The following is a 26,694-nucleotide window of genomic DNA, read 5'->3' on the forward strand; positions in this document are numbered from 1 at the left end:
CCACCAATAGGACAAATAGGGTGATGAATGATTGACATAAATGGTGTAATTTTACGTATTTGCTGTGACTTCAAATTTATAAGCATCGTTTGAGCGTTTTGCTAGTTTTGAAATATACTTCACATTTGCCGTTAAAAAAAAAAAACTAATCCAAACTCTAAACTCAACATCGGATTTTTAAACTTCAAATATGTATCAATATATCATTCGGTCATTGTCCTTTTTAAAATAATAAAAAATCTATTCAAAAGTCCAACCATTTTGTTTGTTAGTTTCATTGACCAAGTAAGTAGTAGTCTCAAACTCCAAACCCGGTTATCATTTCAACCCGGTCCTTTCATCCCTCTTCGACTTCTCTAAAAACCCTAAAAAATTTGTCCAAAAATTCCAACAAATCACCACCTGAAAAAAAAAAAAAAAAAAAAACACAAAAAAATATGATGAAACAATTTCAAGATTCAAACCCACCACCACCACCACAGCCACAACAACAACACCCAACAGTCTGCGGTCAATGTGGAATCGAGGAAAAAAAGCTTCTTCACAATGTCCGTCTACGTGGCAACTTCCGCCGTCTCTGCACCAACTGCGTCCTCCGTCTCCACCCACAATGTTTCTGCCCGTCGTGTCTCGGTGTGTTCGAAAAAACCCCACCAGAAAACGCCGTGGTATGTTTTAAATGCTATTCTTCATCACACCCAAATTGTGTTATTTCACAGCCATTAGGAGGTAATGCACGTGGTCCGGTCCCGTGTTCGGTATGTTTAAACCCCGGGTCACTTGTTCTAAATTTGAATGTTGGGAATAAGGGTAGAGGAATTGATGGAAATGCTGCTAGGTTGTTACTTGCGGCTGGCAAGATAGCTGCGATGTCGATGAGTAAGGCGGAGGTCGCGGCTGCGATGGAGGCGGAGAGGAGGGCGAAGGAGGCGGCGTTTACTAAGAAACGGGCTAGGGAGGCGTTGGATCATGTTGTGAAAATGATGGTTAAGGAGAAGAGTAGTGGAAATGTTGCTAAGAAGAAGGTTGGTGTTGTTGTGAAGGAGAAAGTCGATGGGTCGAATGAGGTTGTGGAAGCGTTGAATGCCGTTGAATTGAAAGAAAGTGGACGGGCGGCGGGTGTTGGTGGGATTAATAATAACAATAATAATACTAAGAATAAGAATAATAGTAATGGTAAGAATAAAGATAGTGGGGTTGTGGTGATGGATGTGGATGTTGTAAATGGGAAGGTTTCCGGGGTTTCTGTTGTTGAAAATGGGTCGGTGAAGATGGATGGTTCGGGTAAAGTTGTTAATGATGAAAAAGTAGGTAATGGTGGTGAGGAACAGGGGTTAGGGAAGGTTAATCCAATGGGGGGAAGTAATGTTGTGAGCGGCCCGAAGCAGGTGAGTGGATTGTGGTACTATTTTAATTTTTTCATTTCTTGTGATTTTCGTAATTTAATTTGTTTTTCTTTTTTAATATGAATGCTTGTAGGTGAGTTAAGGTGTATGATTCGAGTTGGGATGATCTTAGTCGGGAATGGACTGCGTGTTTCGGTAGCGTTCTTTGTGATTATAGTTTGTGACAAAAACGTGTTATTGTATGAATGTAAGCTTCTTTTGTGGAAAATTTATTCCCTTCAATCTAGTTGTACATTCTGTATTAGTGAGTTTAGATTGTTCTTTTTTTCTACAATGGGTTTTTTTTTTAAACTCTAATGCATGCTTTTCGGAGAATCGGTGGTGTGACTTTTATGTGATTATTTATTTAGAATTTGCAGTTTTTCGCTTTCAAATTTTTGCACCGAAAGGACTTTTTGTAAGTGTAATGGTCAAGATATTGGAGAAAATGTGTATCAAGAAGTATAAATGGTAATTTTACGGGAATTTCAGACAACTGTACTCTGAAATCAGAATTGTTGATATCTTTGTGGTTTCTGATTATATATGCTTCTGGTAGTTTTCAGAAATAGCAAATATTTTATCTCCCTTAAGGCTTCATATATCTGTAGCCTTTTACTTAATGCTTTCTTTTCTATACACACAATGATATAGCTCCTCCGTTCCTTAATAAGTTGATATGAGGAGCTCACCGCCGTTCCCTCAAGTGCCTTGGGTTTTTAACAACACCTACCTATAGATTGCTTCGTTAATTTGGTTTTTCCTCTTAAGTTAGTAACTTTAGGTAATTAATTAATGGTAAAACTGGTATTTGTTACTTCTAGTTGACATCTGGCTATTACAGTTATAGTTTGTTCTGAATAATAATGGTTTAAGGGGCTTGTCATGACTCATGATAACTGTTCCATTGCTTTTTACGAGATACTTACTTGATTTTGACTAGAAACCTATCTTCTGCAAAGGTTATGTTGTTAAATCTGATATATTGAGAATGAATATTCTGTAAAGGTGATGACTTTCAGCCGTTCTTAGATGCATTTTGTCACTATGACCCTGCTAGATCTTTATTAAAGGTTTAATGTTGCTTTAGGGGAACATGTAAGGTGCAGTTATGATGCCTATAATTCTACTCAACATTCCGTTAAGGTGCTCGTTGTTGCTCCGTTGAAAATTGTGTCGATTTAAAAATTGAATACAGCTATTTCTGTGTATATACCTTGGCTCCTGTAAGTGTATGCTAACTGACTTTAGCTTTTGGCGTGCCCTAGATGGATGTACACTTTAGTATTAGACAATTAATTCATGCTCTTCTTTAGAATTGTACTTCAAATGTGTATATATATATATATATATTATGTCTTGGTAAACGATAGAATTGGTCTTTGTGATATGCAGGTCATAGTTAATGAGATAAAAGACTCTTTTGAGGTGATATTGATTAATTAAACACTTCAAAATTTTTGGTTTGATCCAAAATTAGATGATAGTCTAGGTGATAGAAATTACCAGTTGACAAAGGGGTCAATATCCTGGGCGGGAGAGGACTGCCTGCCTATTTCTACAATTTTTAGCTTTTCTGCCAGATGTTATATTTGCTTGAAATGGGCTCTGTTTACTTGTTTAGGAATGTGTTGATGACTACTATTAGTGGTGGCTAATTTATGTATGAAGGGTTCGATCGTTGAAATACACGTAAGAATTGAAGTAATAGATGGTTGGTGGCCTAAGGTCTTAGACCTTTTTCCTCATCTTGATACTGGGGAGGCTACTCCACAAGGTACGTGGTCGACTTCTGGGTATTGTGTCTTTTTGAGTTCTAACTTGCACTCTTTGACTAACACACCGTCTAACTGATTAATTTATAGTGTTAATAGTGTTGAGTAAATAGTGACTATTTCATGTTTAATGTTTTGGATGACTGATGAAACTTGTGATCATGTAACTATCAAACAATATGATGTCCACAAAAATGATTAATTACTGGTAACAAACGGTTATTTCATTTATTTGTAGCAGTCACCAACGCCATTATAGTAGTATATTTTCTCATTCAATCTATGCGAAGAATGAACAAGAGATAAAATATTATTTTTTTTATGGCTTCATTTTTTCTTCTTAATTCTGTGGTGAATAAGCCGGAGTTGGAATAACTATGGGATCCCAAGGGAGACGAGTTGGAGGTGGAGCAATAATCGGACCCCAAATTTTATTTGGCTTCATTTTTTCTGCTTCATTCTGTGGTGAGTTTTGTGGGGTTGGAGTGTCTAACCTGCAGGTAACAAAAGGAATGTTATTAGAATAATAATAAATTTAAAATAACTCTAACTATGGCTAGAGAGAGTTCTCATTACTTGTTGCAATCGACGTTAAGGTTGATTGGACTAGTAGCAAGATCTATATGACAAAGCTGGGGAATCTGCTGAGCCCGGGCAACATTTATCCCTACGATAGTTGCAGCTTGCTTTAAGCATTGGCAAACCATTGTTCGTTCTTGAGGGTTCGTGTTAGCTATTTTGATCAAACTTTGAGCACTCTGGCAACATGGAACGCTAATCTGGCCAACTCCCATCAAGAATGCTTGGCAGGGCAACATTCGCGCTATGGCATCTTGACAAGAAATTGCATTCACTAACAAACTTGCATTGTTCATAGCCATGACCAATATAACTAGCACCATCATAGAAGACCCACCCGCCATATTCAATCGTATTTCTGTAACTAGTTACTAATTAAATGCAAGATAGAATGCTTGCTTGTTATTATGTGCTAGCTAGGTGATCTAAATTTATAGTGAAACTATAGTGTTAGTAGTGTTGAGTAAATAGTGACTATTTCATGTTAAATTTTTGGATGACCGATGAAACTTGTGATCATGTAACTATCAAACGATATGATGTCCACAAAAAAACATATATTACATCTCCAGAAGAGATATGTAAAACGTCAGTTATAGCTTTCAGTTCATACGAGATAAAGGTACCCGCGCGTTGCGGCGGTGATGGTGGGGTGGTGATGTAATGGTGGTGGTGGCGGTGACGAAGATGGGGTGATTTACCTGACGGGTTCCGCTCTTAGCCGTACGGGCTCCGCTCTCGGATTTAAAAATTCGTTGAAAGTATATCGAATGAACTCTCTAATCAAAAGAGCATGAAATTTTAAGAACACCCATATAATTTTTATAATTTATCGATATACTGTTTTTAAGATAATAGTTTTTGAATAAATTAGAGAAATAAAATAATTTATGCACAAGAGAGAAAAAAAATTGAATGGTTGAGATTTAAGGAGAGAGAAAGGGCATTATAGTTATTTTTGGTAAATATAAAATAGATAGGAGAGACATTTTGAATAAGTAATGTTGAAACTTAAAATTTTAGACCGATGCTATTTGCTTTATAATATTGTATAAATATAGATATATTGTCATGTATATCATACACTGGTCACATGTAATTTAGCCATACATATACATTGAGATAAATGTGAATGGTCACTTGTCATCTGTATACGATTTCTTTTTAGTTAGTTATGAAAATGTATCATCTTCCATAGAAACTTGCTTTATGCCTCGAGTAAAATGTGATCTTTTCTTTTGTAATCTAGTGTTTTTGGATGATTCATAAAATTGTGAGCATAGGCCAATGAGGTTTTGGTTTTAGTTGTCTAACGGGAGTTGTGAGGCTTTGTCTCAATATCTAACATTTTCCGTAAAAAGAAAAAAAAGATAATGTGAACTAGAAAAGTTAATATCAACAGAAGGGAATGAGGATATGATCATATCTGTTAAGAGATGGAGCATAAAATAGAAAAGTAAAAGTAAACAGTTAATGTCGTAATCAATATATTTTGGGTCTCAATATCTTGACGGTGTATGGTGAAAATTTAGATTTAGATAGCCTTAGCCTTACTATGACGATGTAGAGAGGATTCTTTCAGGTTTTATCTGAATAATAGAAAAGGACTTTTAGCTTTGCAAGAGATGAGGATTTACCTTTGAACTATGTCTCTAAAAAAATTATTAACCACCTATCCAATCTTACTGAATTGTTAGATTTTGATAAAGCATCAAAAAGAAATGTGAATACGTTGATTGATAAAAGTGACGAGAAATAGCATTAACACAAACAATATCCATGTGATCATGAAACAATACATACAGTATAAAAGAATCTGTCTTCCGCTGCAGATCAAGGCTTGTCGAATATCAATATTTGTTCGAAACTCTATTGGTAATACTTTGAATTTAAAAATTATACGAGATATACCAATTGTTGTTGAAAATTACAATTACCATACTTATCATTGACGGCCGACTATTTGACCGTTAAGTCAAGCCACGTGTCGTACATGTGAAGTATCGAAACTGTAATTTCGTATATATTTCGGCTATTATCTATGTAATTCACCCTAAAAAAATTGTAAAGAATTTTAGAGTTTTATTTATACTTCATTTATTAAGTTCGGTAGATATGAAATTTATTATGAAGAAATAGTTTTTTTTTTTCGATGAAAGGTATATCAAGAAAAATAGTTGATAAAAAATGCATTTATTATTATATATATCATTATTATTTTGTTATAGGATTAGAACCATGAACAACTAAAATTTTCAAATTTTTTTTTATTATTTTTTATAGTTATTTATAATTTATTCCTTATAATAGAAACCTATTTTAAAAAATACAATAAAGAATAAAAAATCAGTATAACTTTTTCATATGGTTTGATAACATCCTCCTTATATTAGAGAGGTAAAACAACCCGAAGACCTGCTACGTTTTTAGAATATAAATTTCGCCTCATATTGTAACGTTTTGAGTTTGAAGTTTCAGAGTACCTTATAACTTCTAAGCCTAAACTTGTATCGTTTGATGACATCTTTTCATAAATTTTTTTATTTTTTATTTTTATAATACGTTCTATTATAAAAATAAAAAGTCTATATATGTAAATTGCATTATTACTCTAATTTATTCAAAATCTTTAATCTCAAAAACCATATATCGGTAAATTAGTAAAATTATATGGGTGTTCTTAAAATTCCATGCTCTTTAATTAGAGATGTCATTCGATATACTTTCGACGAATTTTTAAATCCGAAGGCGGAGCCCGTACGGCTAAAGCATTTAGTTATCACACTCTATGACTTATCACCTCCTATGACCAATCACCCCCACCATCTCACTGTCGCAACGCACGGGTACTTTCTCTCGTATTATAAAGCAGATAACCCCTCTCTAATATTTTAAGTTTTAACATTTACTTCTACAAAATGTCTCTCTTATGAAAACTTAACCTGCAACGATAATAAGACTTGAACCCCACGGTCGTAAAAACTTGAAATTTACAAATTGGAAAAGAGATTGCACTAAAATTGCATGTAACGTGATTTTTAACTAAAGGTTGACTTCAAAGTCAAAGAACACCAAATGAGTTTGCACCAAAGGAGCTACTTTGTCTTACTTAAACTAGCTACTGCGGTAATCGATAACGACTCCACTTCTTAACAAGGCTAGATTAGACCTCAGTCTAACTATAATGCCACTTGAGCAAACTTGAACCCTTCACAATTAGCCCGTTAACTATATCGAAATCTTACGAAAATGCTAAAACTATCATCGTATGGAATGGGAAAGGGAATGCAAAGGAATGCTAAGTAATACTATCATCAAATGGAAGTTGCTTGGTTATAGTCGGTAATTATTGGTGTTGTTATTCCTCCATATAGAACATAGAACAATAATATAAATGAAATGCCAGTATATACGCAACATAATTTCTATGCATGTTGTATGCTTCTGCAGCTTTTCAGAATTGAAAATACAGTAACAATTGATCTTTATATATATGTTTACAGCCGCCATCCGACCTCACACAATTATTATCGTTATAATATATATGTTTACAACTCACTGATTATTGTTTTGAAAGGTTCACGCCCTTTTACAACTCATTCCTCTCTTTCTCTTATACAGAACTACCATCAAAATAATTGATCTCCGGCCACCATCACAATTATCTTTCCAGCCACCATACAACTACACACAAACATATATATATATATATATATATACATACCCATATGTGATACACACATATATACAGATATAAAAGTCACGCATACACCCAATATATATTGAATTCATGTCGTGGTTGATTGGCGGTGGTGGAACTTGCTTTCCGAAGGAGGATGGCTGGTGAGGGCGTTAAGGAGGATGGGTGTTGGTGGCTGTTGGAGGTGATGGCGGTTGCTGGAGGTGATGTCGGATGGCGGCTGTCGGAGATGACGGATGGTGGTGTCTGAGGTGATGTCAGATGACGGCTCTTGGGGGGGATATCGAGTAGCAGTGGTGGATTATAACAAGTCTCGGCAGGAGAAAAAAAAATCTAGGCAGAAAAAGGAGAAGAAGAAAAAAGCAGAGATTTTGAAGGAATTACCTCACCCCTCAATTTGTTCTAACCAGTCATTACCTTTACTTTGGCATACCTTTTTATTACCTTTCTCATTCCCAATCCCCAAAACCCCCCAAAGAGGCACCCCCTAACTTTCATGCAAAAGGTAGAACTGTAACGAAACTTCATGAGTGTTGTTACTTGGCTAAAACGAACATCAACGAACTTGGAACAACTTGCAAAACTAAATTCTAACATGTGGATTTTTCACAAAGAAGTTTTTCGAACAATTGATACGAACTCAAACTTGAAACGAGATTTGATTAAGAAACCAACTTCCCGTGACTTATAAATTTTGTCTAATACATTTATTAATTAATACAAACTGATTTTGATTGGTGATTTGAGTTTTGATCGGAAATTGTTACAGCAAGCTTTTCAAATGACAATGGTAACTACTACTAAAATTGCTAAAACTATAAGTAACTTTAGTGCTGAAATATGGTGATAATGGTGAAATTTTTAATGCCAGTAATTTCGGAGGAACTCTGAGATGGTAGCTCTCAGTAAGAGGCACACCTCAAATGTTCTTGCGCGAGCTCCTTTTATCGGGGATTTAATCAATTAACACCATTATTGTAGAGGACATAGGATGCAACTATAGTACGTAAATAGCTTTTATCGAGGAATTTCATCAATTAACGCCATTATTGTAGGGGATATAGGATGCAACTATGGCCCAATTATTTCACACTTATTATATGCAGACTACTATACTTTTGTGGGTGATTGGTCCGTTGAGAATATGAAAACGATTACTAGACTTCTTCGTTGTTTTCGTATATGTTCGGGACTCAATATCAATCTCAATGGGGTTGGAATGGGCGACGTCAGGAATATGGCAGGTATCTTAAAGTGGATGAGAGGAGAACTCCACAGTTAAGCGTGCTTAGGGAGGCAGCAATGTCAAATGGGTGACTCTTTTGGGAAGTTTGCCCGAGTAACCAGAAACAAATCCGTGAGCTTCGGGCAATGCTGATAATATTGTGTTGTGGTAAGGCGGGGTGTTGCTAGTGGTATCAGAGCAACCCTTGGGATTGTTGAGAGTGTATGACGCACTTGCATAACTCAACGAGGATGTTGAGTTGTGTTGAGGAGGTGTAAAAGCATACATCGCTGACATACAAGTCGGATTCTGGCTATAAGTGACATCAATGGTCTTACATAACACAACGTGTTTTGGGCGCATTGGCTGTGGATGAGAGAAGAACTACACAGTTAAGCGTGCTCGAGCGGCAGTATTGCCAAATGGGTGACCCTTTTGGGAAGTTTGCCCGAGCAACCAAAAACAAAGACGTGAGCCACGCGGGCAAAATGGACATTATTGTGTTGTGGTAAAGGCGAGGTGTTACAAGTATCAGAGCAATCCTTAGGATTTTCGGGAGTGTATGGCGCATAACTTAACGAGGACGTTGAGTTGTGTTGAAGGGGTGTGAAAGCATACATCATTGACATACAAGGGGAATTGATGTGTGAAATCGAATCTTAAAATTTATAACACAGATCAGCTAGCGACGACTACAATACACTCACAGGCAATATACCCACAGGCAATATACCCGTTCGTATGCAGTATAGTTAGTTTGGTAAATCCGAGGTTAGTTTGGTAAATCCGAGGTCGATCACAAGGACTAAGTTAAGCAATTGTTAAAATAAAGTAGTTCAAGTAGAAATGAGAGGGGTTTTTGTGACCGAATTGTCACTTTGCAATTAGTTAGTAAATTTGTTAGTAATCCCTCATGATTAATCGAAAAGATAGCTTTGTTTAAAACAATAATTCAAAAGGCATCCATCTTTGAATCCGCTCAACAACATGTTCAGATTGCACATAAATGAAGTTCAAATCCACTTAAGTTGACATTGATGATCGTGATAAAATAAAAGCACAAACTGATACCACCAACGTTTCTAAAATCATTTCAATCACCTAATTAACCAGTTCTTTTATAAAAGCCGGTACCCCGATGCTTAAAACAATTTCCCTAACGAACTAGTTTATTTGATTATCCAATTAACAATTATATCTATGTGGAGACAACATGGTACCACCAACCGTTAATTAACACATTGACAAAATGATTATTTTTATTAAAATGATATTCACTATGATACCAAGAACTAATGACAACTGATTAAAGATAATAAATTGAAATCACATATATGTTCAACTAGTACCACTAACAACAAACATACATATCACCAATATTAAAATAATAATCAATAAAGACTCAAATCATCAAGATCACGAACAACAATAATTGAAATCAACTTTGAACTAATAAAAATAGTGCAATCCTTACATATTGTCTCACTTTATCAAGATGGATGATAAAGTGATTAGACACTCATATTAATTATGAAATAACAAATCAAATATGAAGAATTTATTGTTACCAATTACAAGAAATTGAAAACAACGAACGAAATAAATCCAATAGTGTTCTTGATCTCCAAGGATGATTAATCTGATCACCCCACAAAAGATGCTAAAAACGACTAGAGAGTAAAAAGTGGGATTTTTTTAATGAAATTGCTAGCTATTTATAGTTGCCCTAAAAATATCCCAAAATTTGTCTTCCATTGCGGCGGAACTAGCACATTGTGGCGCAACTTATATTGTTGCATTGATGTTGTTGCGCAATCTTAGATTGTTGCGCAATGTGTCTCTTAGCTCTTTGACTTTCGTTGAACAACCAACAACTTCTATCTTCAGTCTCGTGCCTCGAAAAACATCCGTAAGCACTTGTTGTGCCTCAAAAATGTTGTTTCCTCCAGAATCACGCTCAAGTACCTGTTAATAACTTGACACACTAACAAATACCATAAACGCATCAATTGTATACGAAAACGACTCAAAAACCATTCAAAAATAACTAAATACATTGTGGAAAATGAGTATAAAATAACAAATATATCGGGGATCTTGGTTATAAGTGGCATCATTGGTCTCACATAACACAATGCGTTTTGGGCGCATTGGTTGTGGATGAGAGGAGAACTCCACAATTAAACGTGTTCAGGCGGCAATATTGCCAAATGGGTGACCTTTCTTGGAAGTTTGCCCGAGTAACCAGAAACAAAGCCGTGAGCCCGTGGGCAAAGCGGATAATATTGTGTTGTGGTAAAGCGGGGTGTTACAAGTGGTCTCCAAGCAACCCTTGGGATTTTCGGGAGTGTATGGCGCACTTGCATAACTCAATGAGGACATTGAGTTGTGTTGAGGGGGTGTGAAAGCATACATCGCTAACATACAAGGGGGATTTTGGTTATAAGTGACATCATTGGTCTTACAATAACATAACATGATTTATTCGTATTGGCTATGGATGAGAGGAGAACTCCACAGTTAAGCGTGCTTGGTGGCAGTAATGCCAAATGGGTGATCCTTCCCGGAAGTTTGCCCGAGCAACTAGGAAAAAAACTGTGAGACTGCGGGCAAAGCGTACAATATTGTGTTGTGGTAAGGCGGGGTGTTACAATTTAAGTCTTAAGATTGGGGGCAACATGAACAGGGTAGTTAACTGGGACATCCTGGTTAACATTTTTGAGTCCCGTGTCTGTCTTGGAAGTCATGTTGTGTGTCGATAGTAGGAAGAATCACATTGATTAAGGCCGTCATGGAGAGCATCCCTGCATATTATTTTTCCCTTTTTAAAGTGTCGGAAAAAGTTTTAAATCGTTTGGAATCTATTATAAGGAAGTTTATGTGTAGAGGTTCGGGTGAGCAGAGAAAAATACATTGGGTATCTTGGGATCGAGTGGCATCACCTTTTGCTATGGGTGGGCTCGGGCTTAGTAAGTTGAGAGACAATAATTTGGCTATTCTTATTAAATGGATATGGAGATTTCGGAATGAGCAATTGGCGTTATGGAAACTAGTTATTGACTCGTTGCATAATAAGAGGAGATGTTGGGATTCTCTGCCTTGTAATCGCTCACTTATGGGGGTTTGGATGGCAATGGTTAGTGCTGTAAATAAGATTTCAGTTGCTGGGGTAAGGTTAAATAGTTTCTTCAAGGTTTTCGTCGAGGAAGGTAACACGATCAGGTCTGGATTGATGTATGGGCCTGCAATGAACCATTAAAGGACCAGTTTCCATTGCCTTTTAAGTTAGGAAAGGAGAAAAAGTGTAGTGTCATGGAAAGAGTTGATGTAATTAGCAACTGTTTTGGGAGTAATTGTAACTGGTCTCGTGCTCCCTCTTCTGTGAACGAACTGGATGAGTGGGACAACTTGACAGTTCACATGTCGTCGGTCTGTTTGAATAGCCTTAAGGACGGATGGAAGTGGGTTGGTGACAAAAATGAGGTGTTTCCAGTTAAGAGAGTAAAAAGATTTTTGCGAAGTGACATTGACTATAGGGACAGATTCGTGTTTAAATGGTCGAAATGGGTCATGAAAAAGTGCAATATTTTTACGTGGAGAGTCTCAATGGACCGCCTGCCCACGATGGTGGCCTTGAAAGAAAGGAATTTTTGTTTTGATAACATGGTATGCGGTTTATGTGAAGAGGAAGAGGTTCCATTGATCATATTTTATGTGGTTGTGATATTGCAATGACAATATGGCATAAAGTGAGCAGGTGGTGCAAGGTTTGTCCTCTCTTTTTCTTTATGGTAAAAGACTGAGTTGATAATGATAAACATGTGTGTCTTGACAAATGAAGTAGGAATATATTCAAAGGAATTGTGTTTGTGACATGTTGGTGTCTTTGGATGGTGAGGAATGAGAAAAATTTGAAGGCGATACGATTAGGGTTGATAAGGTTTTTCAAGATATAAAGGCGGTTAGTTTCTTATAGTTTAAGAATAGGACGAGGAATTGCTCAGTTAGTTGGCAAGATTGGAACTCGTTTAATGCTTATATGTAATTGTAAATTCTTGTAACTCTTGTAATTATAGTGTGCCACTCGTCTATTGTGTGAGGTGTCTAAAATAAGATATATGATTCTTGGTTTCATGGAATCACACAAGGGCCTTTATCTATTTTGTGGTGATTTTAACTCGGTTAGAAGTCCTAATGAGAGAATGGGAACCGGATTTTCTATGGTGAATGCGTCTAATTTCAATACTTTCTTAGATAGAGGTAGTCTTATTGATATTCCTCTTGGAAGACATAAATTCACAAGATTTTCCAGTGATGGTGCTAAAGCTAGTCGAATAGATCGTTTTCTTGCAAACCAAGAGTTTTTGGATGAGATGGTTGATGTTAATTTAGACGCATTGGATGATATCTTGTCGGATCATCGTCCTTTGTTATTCTCTCAAAGGAAACGTGATTATGGTCCTTCTCCATTCAAATTCTTTAATTATTGGCTGGACACTGATGGCTTTAATGACATTGTCTTGAAATGCTTGAAAAAGAATAAGGGGTACCGGGATTCGAATGCTTTTGTGCACTTCAAAGACACTTTGAAGTTATTAAAACTCGAGACTAAAAAGTGGCGCAAGGATTGCAAGTTGTCAAATGATAAATCTAACATTACCAAAAAGATTGCTTTAATAGATAGTCAAATTAGTTAGGCCGTGGATACCACAGAATTGTGTAAAAAGAGACGAAAGCTCGTGAAAGATCTCTTTGAGCTTGAGCATAAAAATAATTGTGACTTGAAACAAAAAGCAAAAATTAAGTGGAGCATTGAGGGAGATGAAAACTCTAAATTCTTTCATGCAATCATCAACAAAAGGCGTCAGGTGAATTCTATTCAGGGGATTAAATATAATGAGCTCTGGTTAACAGATCCTACTGAAATTAAAGCATGCTTTAAAGAGAATTTTGCTAAGAAATTCAAAGGTTTTGATGGTCTTAAGTTTACTGTTGACGATGCTCTATATAAGAAACTTTCTTCTGCGCAATGTAATGTGTTGGAGAATATTTTTTCTTTAGAAGAAATAAAGGCAACAATTTGGAGTTGTGGTGGAGACAAAGCCCCGGGACCGGATGGATTTTCTTTTGAATTTGTGAAACGACATTGGGAGGTGTTAAAAGGGGATATCTCGGATATGATGGCTGATTTTTACACTAACGCTTCTATTCCTACGGGATGCAATTCTTCCTTCATTTCTTTGATACCGAAAGTGAACAACCCACTAACCATGGCTGAATATCGCCCGATCAGTTTGATCAGCATTCAATATAAGATTATTGCAAAGCTGTTGGCTAATGTCTTGCCAAAGTTATTGATCATGTTGTCAGTCCGGAGCAAACTGCTTTTATCAAAGGAAGACAAATTCTCGATGGCCCATTGCTTTTGAATGAAGCTATTGATTGGTATAAAAAGAAGAAGAAACGTCTTATGTTATTCAAGATTGACTTTGCTAAGGCATATGACTCATTGTCTTGGGAGTTCCTGCTCTGGATTCTTAAGGCGATGGGATTTGGGGTAAAATGGATTGATTGGATAAAGGCGTGTCTCTCTTCCACTAGGTCTTCTGTGCTCGTGAATAGAAGTCCTACCGAGGAGTTCCCTATTTGTCGTGGTCTTCATCAAGGGGATCCTATGGCTCCATTCCTTTTCATTATTGCTATGGAGGGTCTCCATGTTGCTATCGACAAACTGGTATCTAACGGTATGTTTAAATGTGCTAACATTAATAACGTGTTATTGTCTCACCTTTTTTATGCAGAAGATGTCATGATTGTGGGTGAATGGAAAAAGGAAAATTTGGAAGTTATTTCTAAAGCCCTCAGGTTCTTTTATTGCATCTCTGGCTTAAAGATCAATTTTGAGAAGTCAACTATAATTGGCATTGGAGTTAATGAGGCAGAGGTGAATCTTATGGCCGCTTCAACTGGTCGTAAGGCGGAGTTTTTACCTTTTAAATATCTTGGAATCCCAATTGGTGGTAGCTCGGCTCGAATTAATACTTGGGATCCTATTATATCTAAATTTCAAAAGAGATTATCTTCGTGGAAAGCCAATTTATTGTCCATTGGCGGGAGGATGACTCTCACGTCATCGGTTCTTGGATCCCTTGGTATTTACTTTCTATCCTTATTTCGTATGCCCAAAAAGGTGAATAATTGTTTGGAGGCTCTAAGATCTAAGTTCTTTTGGGGAGGGGCTGGTAGTAAAAGAAAAATTGCATGGATAAAGTGGAGCTTAGCCACGGCCGCTAAAGACGATGGGGGAGTAGGAATTGGTAGTTTGACAGCTATGAATCATGCTCTTCTTTATAAGTAGAGATGGAGGGCACTTGTCGAGCCACATAATCTTTGGGTTCGTGTAGTTGCTGCAATTCATGGGGCAGATTGTTTTATAAATCTCACTACTAAAATGAGTGGCCTCTGGTTTAGGATTGTCGAGTCCATTAAGGTGCTTCATAAGATCATTCCAGAGATATCTTCGTGTATTAGTCGTAAGGTTGGTAATGGGAGTAACACGAGATTTTGGAAAGATATTTGGTGCGGGGAGACTTCTTTAGCTACCAGCTTTCCTAGGTTGTTTGCCATTGATGTTGATAAAGATTGTACAGTGAGTAGCTGCTGGAAAAATAACAGTTGGGACTGGAATTGGCGCCGACCTCTACTCTCATCTCGCGAAAATTATTGGCTTGAAGAGCTGTTGAGCAGGCTGCCTTCTAATCTGCAAGTCAATGAGGATGATAAATGGAAGTGGAATCTCAAAGGTAAATCATTTTTCTCTGTTGCAATGATTCGCCAATTATATGATCATCACTTGACTGTTGACAAGAGCAAAATGAAGACTCGTTGGAACAAACTAGTCCCAAAAAAAATAAACTTATTTGTTTGGAGGCTTAGAAGAGATTGTTTACCCACATCTGTGAACTTGTTCGCCAAGGGTATTGATATCACTATGGTTTCATGTTTGTTGTGCTCTAATGGTACAGAATTCACCAATCATATATTTCAACTTTGTCCATTAGCGTATGATACGAGAAAAATGTTGAATTTGTGGATTAAGAACAAGATTCCTGATGACACTTTTGATAACATTCTTAATTGGTGTGACAACTTGAAGTATATATGGGATTAGTGTTCGTCTTAGACTTGAAGCCATTTTATTCATATGGTGGTGGCACATCTGGAATTCAAGAAACAATAAGCTTCACAATAATTCAAGTGAAACAAGTCTGAATATTTTCAACTCGATTGTTTCTTTCTCTTACATATGGCTGCATTCTCGCGATAAGAAGAACAAGCTTTCATGGGACGAATGGGTCGTGTTTCCACTGGCGGATTGTTAGTTGGTTTGTTTATATGGTGTATTATTCACCTTCCTTGGAACTTGTTTGGGGTTGCAACAAAAACATCACGAAGTGAAAACCGGTGGCTTGGCCTTCGTTGATGGGGTTTTTTCTTATGTCTTAGGTTTCCTGTAATCGACATAAGTTTTTTTCAACCTTTTTGCAACCTTAGCAGTTAAAGTTCTAAGAAGAATCTAGTCTATGTTTAGTGTGTATATTTCTAGATTTTGTACATTGTATATTGATCACTAGTAAATTGCTAGTTGATCGTTTGTCATATATATAATATATCTTTTTTGCCGTTCAAAAAAATTTATACCAGTATCATTTAACTAATTTTCTCTTTGTTAAATGCTCTACACTAAATGCATATGGTGAAAATCCAAACCAACATATGGTTCACCTATTGATAGGGAAATAAAGGGTTAATTACATAAATGGTACCTGGACTATACATCATATGATTTATGCACCCGGATCATACATGAACCTGATAGGCGTCATACATGAATAAGGAGTATAATAAATGAATTTATCATATTATTTTCTTAAATTCGTTTAGAATCTTTATTATTATCTATAATATAATTAAAAAAAAGAGATTGGGTATACAATTGGCGTCTCTAGTCCTCCTCCTTTAATCTAATACACTCTCTTTATTAATCCTCTATTTTTTAATATTTATTTAATAAATGACCGACCTTTAATAAAAAAATCTTATAAAAAAATCTTTATTATTATTATCATCTTTATATATACACCTAGAAAAACTCTCACATATATTCAATAAAAAAAAACCCTTACGATCGACTACCAAAAACTCCGTGTTGTGCATGTATGAACTGTTTCGGAGTGGAAAAACCCGAAGAAAATTAAAACGTTCGAGATGGTCTTTGTTGATAAATTGACTAGTATTTTTCAAATTGTATACTCTATACTTTTTGTTTCTCTTTTTATTTAACTAAAGTTAAAAAAAGGGTAAACTGTAATCAATATTTGTAAGGAGTTAATTTTCATATGTTTTTTCTTTAGCTTTCGTATTGATTAAGTTGTCATATTGGTCATATTCAAATTCCAATTTTTTGTTTTGATTAATATATTTTGAAACTTCTTATATATTGGACGGACATAAGCACTACTATAATAAATAAAAAAGGATTGTCCTTTGGAAATATTTTTAGAAAAAATCTAATGTGTCATGCCCATATATTTTTCCAAAAGACTATATTTTAATTATGATGTCATATATTTATAAAGAAAAATAACTCATTAATTGCTTATTTAAAATTCTTAATCTATTATTGCAATATAGGAAACTTTCTTTTATATAATATATTAAAAAATGTCAATTTTTTGTTAATATAATATGTATTATTATATTATTTATAAATTATGTGTTAGTTGATCTAGTATCTTTATTTTCATAAGCTTTGTATTAGCCTAATCATCTTTTTATATTCGTATCAAATTATGACGTATCAAATAGTGTAATTATTTTTGTGTGCAACATTTTATTAAATAACTCGGGTTTAAACTTAGGTTGATTAACTAGTATTGTTATTATCGGTCCTTTAACATTAGTAGAATTCAGTTGATATCAATTCAAACATATACATAATATTAATGTTTTGTTTACTCCAAAATGCAAAGCCTTGAATAAAAGACCTCTATCTTATCATGAGAGTGACAACGTCATGATAAAATGATTATTAATAGTTAACTTAAAGAGAAAATGTAACAAACCACAAAAAACATATAGTGATATTTACATACAATGTATGATAAAATAACATATTTTTTAAATTAAAATTATCTTACACAAATTAATAAAAAAAAAATCACAAATTAAATGATTATTAAATAATCAAAATTAAAATTATCTTACACAAATTAAAACAAAAAAAAAAATCTAAGTAAGAAAATGCTAGATAATCTTGTAGTTAATGTTGAAAACTAAAAATAGAAATAAGTTTAAATTGTTTGGGGCTTTGAGTTGTTGTGAATTTGGTAACTTTTATCAAAGACATCATCATTATAATTAGAGCTTTTAATTTTTCCAAAAGTTCTTTTAAAACCTTTTTTCTTTTATAAATAAAAAGAGCACCCAATGGCCAATACACAGTTTATTGGTGCTAAAATAAAGACAAAATAATAACAAATAAATAAACAAAACCAATAAATAAAATAACAAATGAATAAAATAACAAGAAAGTGAATCTTAGGAGCTATTTTACGTTCATATCTCAATCTCAAATCATCATCCTATCATCTTCACAGTAATACCACCAATAATACATTCTCGTATCATCATCATCATCATCATCATCATATAATACTATTTAGCGATTAGCAATGATCAGCTGCTTCTTACTTCAGATCCTTCTTCACTGGTAGCTTTCTTACTTTCAATCAATCACAGGTACCTCTTTTTTTTTTTTTCATACATATATATATATATATATAAATCTACAATTTTAAACCTTAGATCTGTATCCATATTATCATATACACTATTGCCGCTTTTTATAAGAGTAGTGTACCTAATCATTGGATCAACACAACAGCTGCTTTCTTATACTGTGTGTATATATATATATATATTATATTATATATATGTATATGTATGTATGTATGTATAGTTTGAATCGAATTAGCTTAAACGAGTAATCTAGAAGATATCCCGAGTAAATTACAAATTTACAATCATACTAAGAAATTGCTGCCGACACTAAACTCACCAACAAGTCAAAATTTAAACTGCCATTCCAGCTTTGACTTTTTCGGAGGAGACCAGGGTTCAATCCCTAGCCAGCATTGGTGAATTTAAGAATTTTCGGGGTAGTTTAGGATTAGCCGTTGAAGAAAAAAGTCAAAATTTAAACTGTACTTACTCACACACACACACATATATATATATATATATTGTTCAGAAAATATGCTGTTTTTATTTATTTAACATTTTATATATGAGAGTAGTGGTATTGATATTGATATGGATTTTTGTTTCATTTTTGGAAATGGAGTTCTTTTTTAGTATGGATTTATAGGTTATTATGAAATTAGTTTAAAATGTATATTACTGGTTTTTAACCGAACAAAAGGGTAAATGCCTAGGAACCCCTTAGTCCCATAGAGGAATTTTTCCTCTCAAGCTAGCGACCCTGCAACGCTGCCTGGCGGTGAGACCCCAGAAACCTTGGCTGGTTAAATATGCTTTTGCAGGGATTCGAACCTGGGTGGTGTTCCCACCAAGTCACTTATGTCAAGAGTTTGTTGAATTGTTGGTTACTTGTGGGTTTGAGACTTGCGGTTAGGTTATAGCTTTAGTTATCGTTCTGTGTGTGTGTTTTAGCTGTTGTACATAAATCTGTCACATATTGAGAGTCTTACTTAAGAGTGTCGAGTTATTATTCAAAGTGTTATGGATTTTGATTTTAAAGTAGCTGTTGATAATCATTTGGATGCCAGCACTGAGATCCTTGCTAAAGTTGAAGTTGACTTGCAAGTTTTTATTTTGGGTTTCTTATATAAATGTTTTATTTGTTTATATATTTTCGATTGTTGACCCTAGTCTTCTAGACTTGGCCATTAAACGGAAAGAAAAAGTTAAGAGAAGGATAAAAAAATGAGTGATTAAATGATGACGACTTATTTTATTCAATATAATTTACTCAACAGTCAACCCCTGTTCCAAAATTAGATGGTCGTTATGTATAGGATACATTAAAATTTTTACAATAGCACACGAGTGTATATATTAAGACAAATGGTTAGTATCTTGAGTCCAAAAATGACCAACTTGAACTCAAAATTTAGGATAAACATCTCACATTATGATGGTGGGAGTACTTAGTGGTTTTGTAGAGATTTTATTCAAAGAATTAGAATGTATATACACATGTAAATATGCCGTGTATATTTCCTCCTATTAAGTACCCTTTCTCTCTAAGGTGTGTGCCCAGGATCAACAAAGCTTTTATATATAACATTATCGGTTTTGTAGAGATTTCATAAAAAAGAAAAAGCATGTGTATACACATGTATATATGTGTTGTATATTTCCTCTTAGCAAATATGCTTTCTGTCTCTAGGGTGTGTGCTCAGGATCAACAAAGCTCTTATACATAACTTTTTCATTGTGTTATACCAAAAGTTTGACAAATAGTGTGCTTAATGGCAGGTTTCTTATTTTTAAGACTTAATTTAATCACTACTAATGGCGCCGCCTAAACACTCGAAAGTTGATGGAAGAAAAGCAACCAGCAATTACTGTTCTACAGTAACACTGGTGGCTTTCGTGGCCCTCTGTTTGGTTGGTGTGTGGATGATGACTTCATCCTCTGTTGTTCCTCTTCAAAGTTTAGACAATAAGAGTACAGATCCAGTTAGGACAGTAATCACCAAGACATATGACACCGATGCTAGCAATGACCAGACTGAAACTCCTGCAAACAGCAATTCAAAACAATTTGAGGATAATACTGGGGATTTACCTGAGGATGCTACAAAAGGAGATACCGGTGCAAGTTCACAACAGGACAAAAACAGCCTGGTTGACAATTCTAATGAAGATACACAAGAGAATGAAACGACATCAGGAAGTGACAAGGAGGTGAACCAAGAAGAGAAGCTTACTAAAACAGATGAAAATGAAATAAAAGGTGAGCCAGAAAACTTTGAGGGGAAGGAATCTAAAGACGAAGATAACTCATTGTCAGAAAGCCAAGAAAAGGAGGTAAAGGGGGACAAACAGGACGTTGATTCCACCTCATCTGAAGTATTACCTTCTGGGGTCCAGTCAGAGATTTTGAGCGAAACAACTGCTCAAAATGGATCATTTTCAACTCAGGCAACAGAGTCGAAGAATGAAAAGGATGGGCATAAGTCACCAGAACCTGATAATGATAATAACAACAATTATGGGTACCAATGGAAACTTTGCAAGGTTACTGCTGGGCCAGATTTCATTCCCTGCCTTGATAACTTGCAAGCAATTAAGAGCCTTCGAACCACTAAGCATTATGAACATAGGGAAAGGCATTGTCCAGAAAGCCCTCCAACTTGCCTTGTTCCTCTCCCTGAAGGATACAAGCGCCCAATAGAATGGCCTACAAGCAGGGAAAAGGTATACCAGCTTCTTTAGAGTAATTTAACTCTATCTGTTGATTGCTATTACATGCCATGCGTCCTCTCTTCATGCATTTATACACAGATATGCGTCTTTGTTTAACAATGCCTTGTGTAATATACTCTATGAAAACATAGAGTATAAGTTGATCATTGTTATTCATGTCTTGCAACATATATTTGTTGTCTTTAACTTATTAAGGGGAAGATGCTTATTACTGAAAGTTTTTAGATAATAGATTGGAGACATAATCCTTTGGATGTTTTAAAGACAACTATTTAAAACCTAGTCAGTATCCATGTATTGCTAATTATTGTCCTAAGTCTGCATGCAGGTGGATGGATAAATTTATGATAAGCATCATATCATACACATCTGACGAAGGAACTTTTTTGTTTTGCAGATATGGTACCATAATGTTCCTCACACTAAGTTGGCAGAACTTAAAGGACACCAAAACTGGGTGAAAGTTACTGGTGAATTCCTTACGTTTCCTGGTGGTGGAACACAGTTTAAGCATGGTGCCCTACATTACATTGATTTCATACAGGAAGTAATACATCTATCACCTTAATAACATTTTATTGTGAGAGATATTGCTTGGCAGTTTCTCTTAGCCATTCACTTGAAAGTTTGAGATTATAGAAGATGCATCTTATTTACTTATAAATTTCTAACATATATATATTGCTTAATTTATCTATAACTTAAACAAATGTTATCGGATCAAAGGAGATACATAAATGAAACAATTCCAAAAACTGTCAACTTACAATTGCAACATAAGCCAGGAAAATGTAAGTTTTTTCAAAAGACAGTGGAGTTAATAATGATTCCATTATCAATCCCAGCTTCATTAAATCTATAAAAGAAAGACTTCATAAAATTAATAAATTTGGTTTCTTGATGAAATACGAAGTTGTTAACATTTTTCTATTGTTACCACAGAATGTGCCTGATATTGCATGGGGAAAACGATCACGTGTAGTACTAGATGTTGGATGTGGGGTTGCTAGCTTTGGAGGATATCTTTTTGAAAGAGATGTTCTGGCTATGTCTTTGGCTCCAAAAGATGAACATGAAGCCCAGGTTCAGTTTGCACTTGAGAGAGGAATACCAGCTTTATCGGCTGTAATGGGAACACAAAGACTTCCTTTTCCTGCCAGAGTCTTTGATATTGTGCACTGTGCACGCTGCAGAGTTCCGTGGCATATTGAAGGTATTCCTTTCTTCCTTTTTGTTTTAGCTAATTGAAAAAAAAAGATTAGTATATATTCGTATGTAGACGCGGAAAAAGGGACTGGTGGCTAGCATAATAGGTCAGAATGAGTTTGCCTGGCTTAAAAACACTTTTCTCCATTAATCTAAGTTATCAATAGTTGGCATGCCATATATTATTACAAAACTTATAATCTATCAACCAGCTTTTTTGTATTAAAATAAAAAGGTTTTAGGAGGTTTTATGCACATAATCACACTTTGCACAACTTTCAAACCTGTTTCTTTTTTTTTGCTAAAGTTTTGTTACATTTGCCCGTTTGACGTGTTGGAGATAAAATATAACTGTAAGTTACTGATACATAAGCAATTGGTTGAGATTGCCACTTCTATTTCCATGCATGTATTGTGTTTCTTCCAAACATCTTATCAGTGTTATTTTTCATTCATGATCATAGGTGGTAAACTTCTCTTAGAGCTGAATCGTCTATTACGACCTGGTGGTTACTTTGTCTGGTCAGCTACTCCTATCTATCAGAAACTTCCAGAAGATGTTGGAATTTGGGACGGTATGTTCTCTTTGCAATAAGGTTTCCCACCTTTACAAGTAGTGGTTTACAGAACCCAAATAGTTATATTTTATTTTCCATTTGGCAGCAATGACAAAATTAATTAAGTCGATGTGCTGGGAAGTCAAGGCAGTTGCCAAGGATAAGATCAATAAAGTGGGTGTGGCTGTATATCAGAAGCCTATGTCTAATGAATGTTATGAGAGAAGAAATCAAAATGAACCCCCACTTTGCAATGAATCTGATGATCCAAATGCAGCCTGGTACTGTTCTTTATTCAGAATCTCTTCTTAAACAGATCAATTAGAGATGGAAATATGTGCGGGCTGGGTAACTAATAACTTAACTTTACGGGTAAAGTATGGTATATGTTGTCCATATTTTTTTGATAATTTATAGACACTTGGTGTGTCAGGTATAAAATATAATTACAAAAGTTGTTTATCTCTATAATTTAGTTATTTTGTTAGTGTCAAATATGATTACAGAAGTTACATTAGCTCAATATGAATGTAATATACAAGTAAAAAATGTTTCACGAGGTTTTATGTGCCAAAGATACACTTTGAGGGACTTTCAATACCCTCCGTACCTCTAGTTATTTTTATCTAATAAAACTGCTGCTATGCATTGTATATTGGCAATTCTTGATTTATTTCTCTTATTCTCTATTAGTAACATCTTGTTTTTGATGTTTGTAGGAACGTACCTCTGCAGACATGCATGCACAAGGTACCTGTTGCTGCGCCAGAGCGTGGCTCAAAGTGGCCTGAACAATGGCCATCAAGGGCGGAAAAACCACCTTACTGGTTGTTGACTTCACAGACTGGTGTTTATGGAAAACCAGCACCCGAGGATTTCTCTGCTGACCTTGAACACTGGAAACGCGTAGTGAGCAAGTCGTATATGAATGGCTTAGGGATAGATTGGTCAACTGTCAGGAATGTCATGGATATGAGAGCTATATATGGAGGGTAAGCAAAAGGATTATGTTTGTAAATTAACATCTGTTGTTCACTCTCTTTTCTTTTGATTTGAGACTTGTAAATCCATTTATACAAACCATCTACCCTAAAACAAAACTGTACTTTGGGCATTTTATCTATTAATAACGCCAGTTAGAAGAATTCACCCTGATTGAAGTAATCAATAATCTAGTCATGACAACTTCTAACACCAGAAACACATCCATAAGCTATTTTCTGAAGCCCATTATTAATCAGTTGGTTTTCTTTTTCGGATTATTTATATTGGTTAACCCATTGCAAAACACGCTTACATTTCATTTTCTTTGATGCATCGGTTACAAATTAATAGTTTGCATTCCTTTCCTTTCTGAAGTACTTTAAAATTTGCCATAATGCAGATTTGCGGCTGCTTTAAAAGACATGAACCTCTGGGTCATGAATGTGGTGCCAGTTGATTCCCCAGATACACTACCCATTATTTATGAGCGAGGTCTATTTGGAATGTATCATGACTGGTGTGAATCATTCAGCACATATCCAAGATCTTATGATCTTCTCCATGCTGATCATCTATTCTCCAAGATTAAAAAGAAGTAAGTAGGCCTGTCATTCCTTCCTTCCCAGTATTCTGTTTCTGGTACTCAGTACTATGGGTGATAATTTTGACCTATTTAAGTATCGAATGGCTTGATTTTTGTTGTACTTTTATATATTACTAACGAGTCAAATGGGTAAATCGTGAATGTAAGATCAAAGCCGAAAATGAATCTCATGGACTGAAAGTTGGGAACATGTATATTTAATGCTTAGATTAAATTGCGTTACTCAAATTTTAACATATTAACATTTCAAAATGGGGTTAGGAAAACACATTTAAGCTGATTGGTAAATAGTTAACGCATTCATATGTTAACAATACATGCTTTTTACTCTGCAATAAAATATGTACATTTGTTGTGAATGGCTAAAAGTTGTAGAAATGAATTATCACTACCCTAATCATATGATCACTTTATAAATAAAATGATTTACTGCATTGTACACATTTGAATACACTCCAGTTGACTTTTGACTTGTTTTACTCATTTATACTTACAGGTCTTTTGTATAATACCTGTTAACCTACCAGCCGCCCATTTATATGGAACAATTATATAATTCATTTATTCTTAATGATGTTTACAGGTGCAATATGACGGCTTTGGTTGCGGAGGTAGATAGAATATTGAGGCCAGAAGGGAAACTTATTATGCGTGACACAGTAGAGGTCATCAATGAAGTAGAGAACATGGTGAGGTCCATGAACTGGGAAGTGCGGTTAACTTACTCAAAAGACAAAGAAGGATTATTATGTGTTCAAAAATCCATGTGGCGGCCTAAGGAGGTAGAAACAATCCCATATGCCATCGCTTAAAGGTCATTTCACTGGTAATTCTTTCCATATGGTCCGTGTATCATAGTATATTAGAAGATGTTTAGTGTCTGCACTCAAGTACCAAAGTTGAGTTTGTTTTTAACATATGGGTAGAGCTGGGTTTGGTTTTAGGGTATTTTACATTATGTTTATTTCAGAAACTGAATTCATTCTTGCTAGGGAAGAGGGGCTTCATGGCAGAATTAATCGTGCAAATTTTGAGTGTATTATTTTTTGAATTTTGTTCTGTTCAATTTGGGTTTATATATCTAAATTTTAGTTTCTTATAGATTTTAAACACATGGAACTGATTTACGCACCAATTTTATTAAAATGTGTATGTTTGTACACCAAAATGTAAAACACTTGTAATGCATTTATATGTTAGGAAAGGTAAACCAAGTTGATATGCTATTATAGTCAGTGTTGTGAGGTTTTTTATTTCAAGGCGGCCCACACGTTTCATCCTAAGTGAGGGCTTAGCCAACGACACGTGCCTTTGGGGGCTTGCTTGTCTTTCTCTCACACCTCTAAGTCAGGTAGCAAAGCTTTATAACTGATTCCAATGAATGTTTATTAGAAGTTTATAAGAGTAGTAACATGTGAGCTTTAACACCATGGTCCGGTATACTTCTATATTTCTATATTTATCTATACTAATAAAAAAAAGCCCCTTAGTTGAAAGTTATATGGAAGAAATGTATAAAATGCCTTTCTTTATCTATGTAATAGAGTAGACGGATGTCCGTGCGATGCGGCGGTGTTGGTGGTAGCGACAAAGGTGTAGCGACGTTGACAGTGGTGGCAATGATGTGCAGCGGTGACGGTGGTGGTGGCGTGGTGTTGAATGTAAATTAATTGATGTAAGAGGGCTTAATATGGTTCTTTAAGGGTCTTACAAAATTGTTTAATATATCTGGTCCACCGGTAATCAGTTTTTTTCAATTATAACAAGTTTCATTGGTATAATCTGGGCAATCTGTTTTACTCTCCCTATCGGCTATCTATCATGTTGAGTGCGCTGTACCAGCGGTCTGTAAATTGTGTAACCTCATACCAATCATGAACACTGTTTTAACTTGTAGATTAATCGAATAATCATACTACATACCAGTAGAAGTTTCCATTCTTTTGGGGTTCCTTCTAAAGCACTAATAATTCATTACCCCAAGAATATACGGGATCCCAATAACTAAAGACCTGTGCAGCTATGCTGATCACGACTGGATTATAACCACACCATTTGACTATCAATAGCACTACTAATCTATGATAAGGCTGTTACAACTTACAAGATAGGGGCGTGTTAGCACACTTTTGAACATATTGATTGCTTCCTTTTTGTTTAATG

The 26,694-nt window shown here is 35.2% G+C and overlaps 3 protein-coding genes across 3 annotated transcripts; 2 read left to right on the forward strand and 1 right to left on the reverse strand.

Annotated features, from left to right (window-relative positions):
* Positions 1–298: 298 nt before the first annotated feature.
* On the forward strand, positions 299–1,721 carry LOC122600338. The gene is made up of 2 exons (XM_043773046.1): positions 299–1,388; positions 1,480–1,721. Exons 1-2 carry the CDS (start codon positions 438–440, stop codon positions 1,486–1,488), a joined length of 960 nt encoding a protein of 319 aa, XP_043628981.1. The 5' UTR covers positions 299–437; the 3' UTR covers positions 1,489–1,721.
* A 1,779-nt stretch (positions 1,722–3,500) lies between these two features.
* Positions 3,501–4,083, reverse strand: LOC122601189 (non-specific lipid-transfer protein 1-like). The gene is made up of 2 exons (XM_043773955.1): positions 3,737–4,083; positions 3,501–3,654 (listed from the first exon to the last, which is right to left on the reverse strand). Exons 1-2 carry the CDS (start codon positions 4,081–4,083, stop codon positions 3,501–3,503), a joined length of 501 nt encoding a protein of 166 aa, XP_043629890.1.
* A 14,280-nt stretch (positions 4,084–18,363) lies between these two features.
* LOC122599165 (probable methyltransferase PMT26) lies at positions 18,364–25,632 on the forward strand. The gene is made up of 9 exons (XM_043771621.1): positions 18,364–18,465; positions 20,227–21,171; positions 21,578–21,727; positions 22,123–22,393; positions 22,851–22,961; positions 23,050–23,224; positions 23,663–23,935; positions 24,328–24,522; positions 25,115–25,632. Exons 2-9 carry the CDS (start codon positions 20,263–20,265, stop codon positions 25,341–25,343), a joined length of 2,313 nt encoding a protein of 770 aa, XP_043627556.1. The 5' UTR covers positions 18,364–18,465; positions 20,227–20,262; the 3' UTR covers positions 25,344–25,632.
* The last annotated feature ends 1,062 nt before the right edge of the window (positions 25,633–26,694 follow it).

This window comes from Erigeron canadensis, chromosome 5 (genome assembly GCF_010389155.1).
Source record: "Erigeron canadensis isolate Cc75 chromosome 5, C_canadensis_v1, whole genome shotgun sequence".
Classification (NCBI taxonomy): domain Eukaryota; kingdom Viridiplantae; phylum Streptophyta; class Magnoliopsida; order Asterales; family Asteraceae; genus Erigeron; species Erigeron canadensis.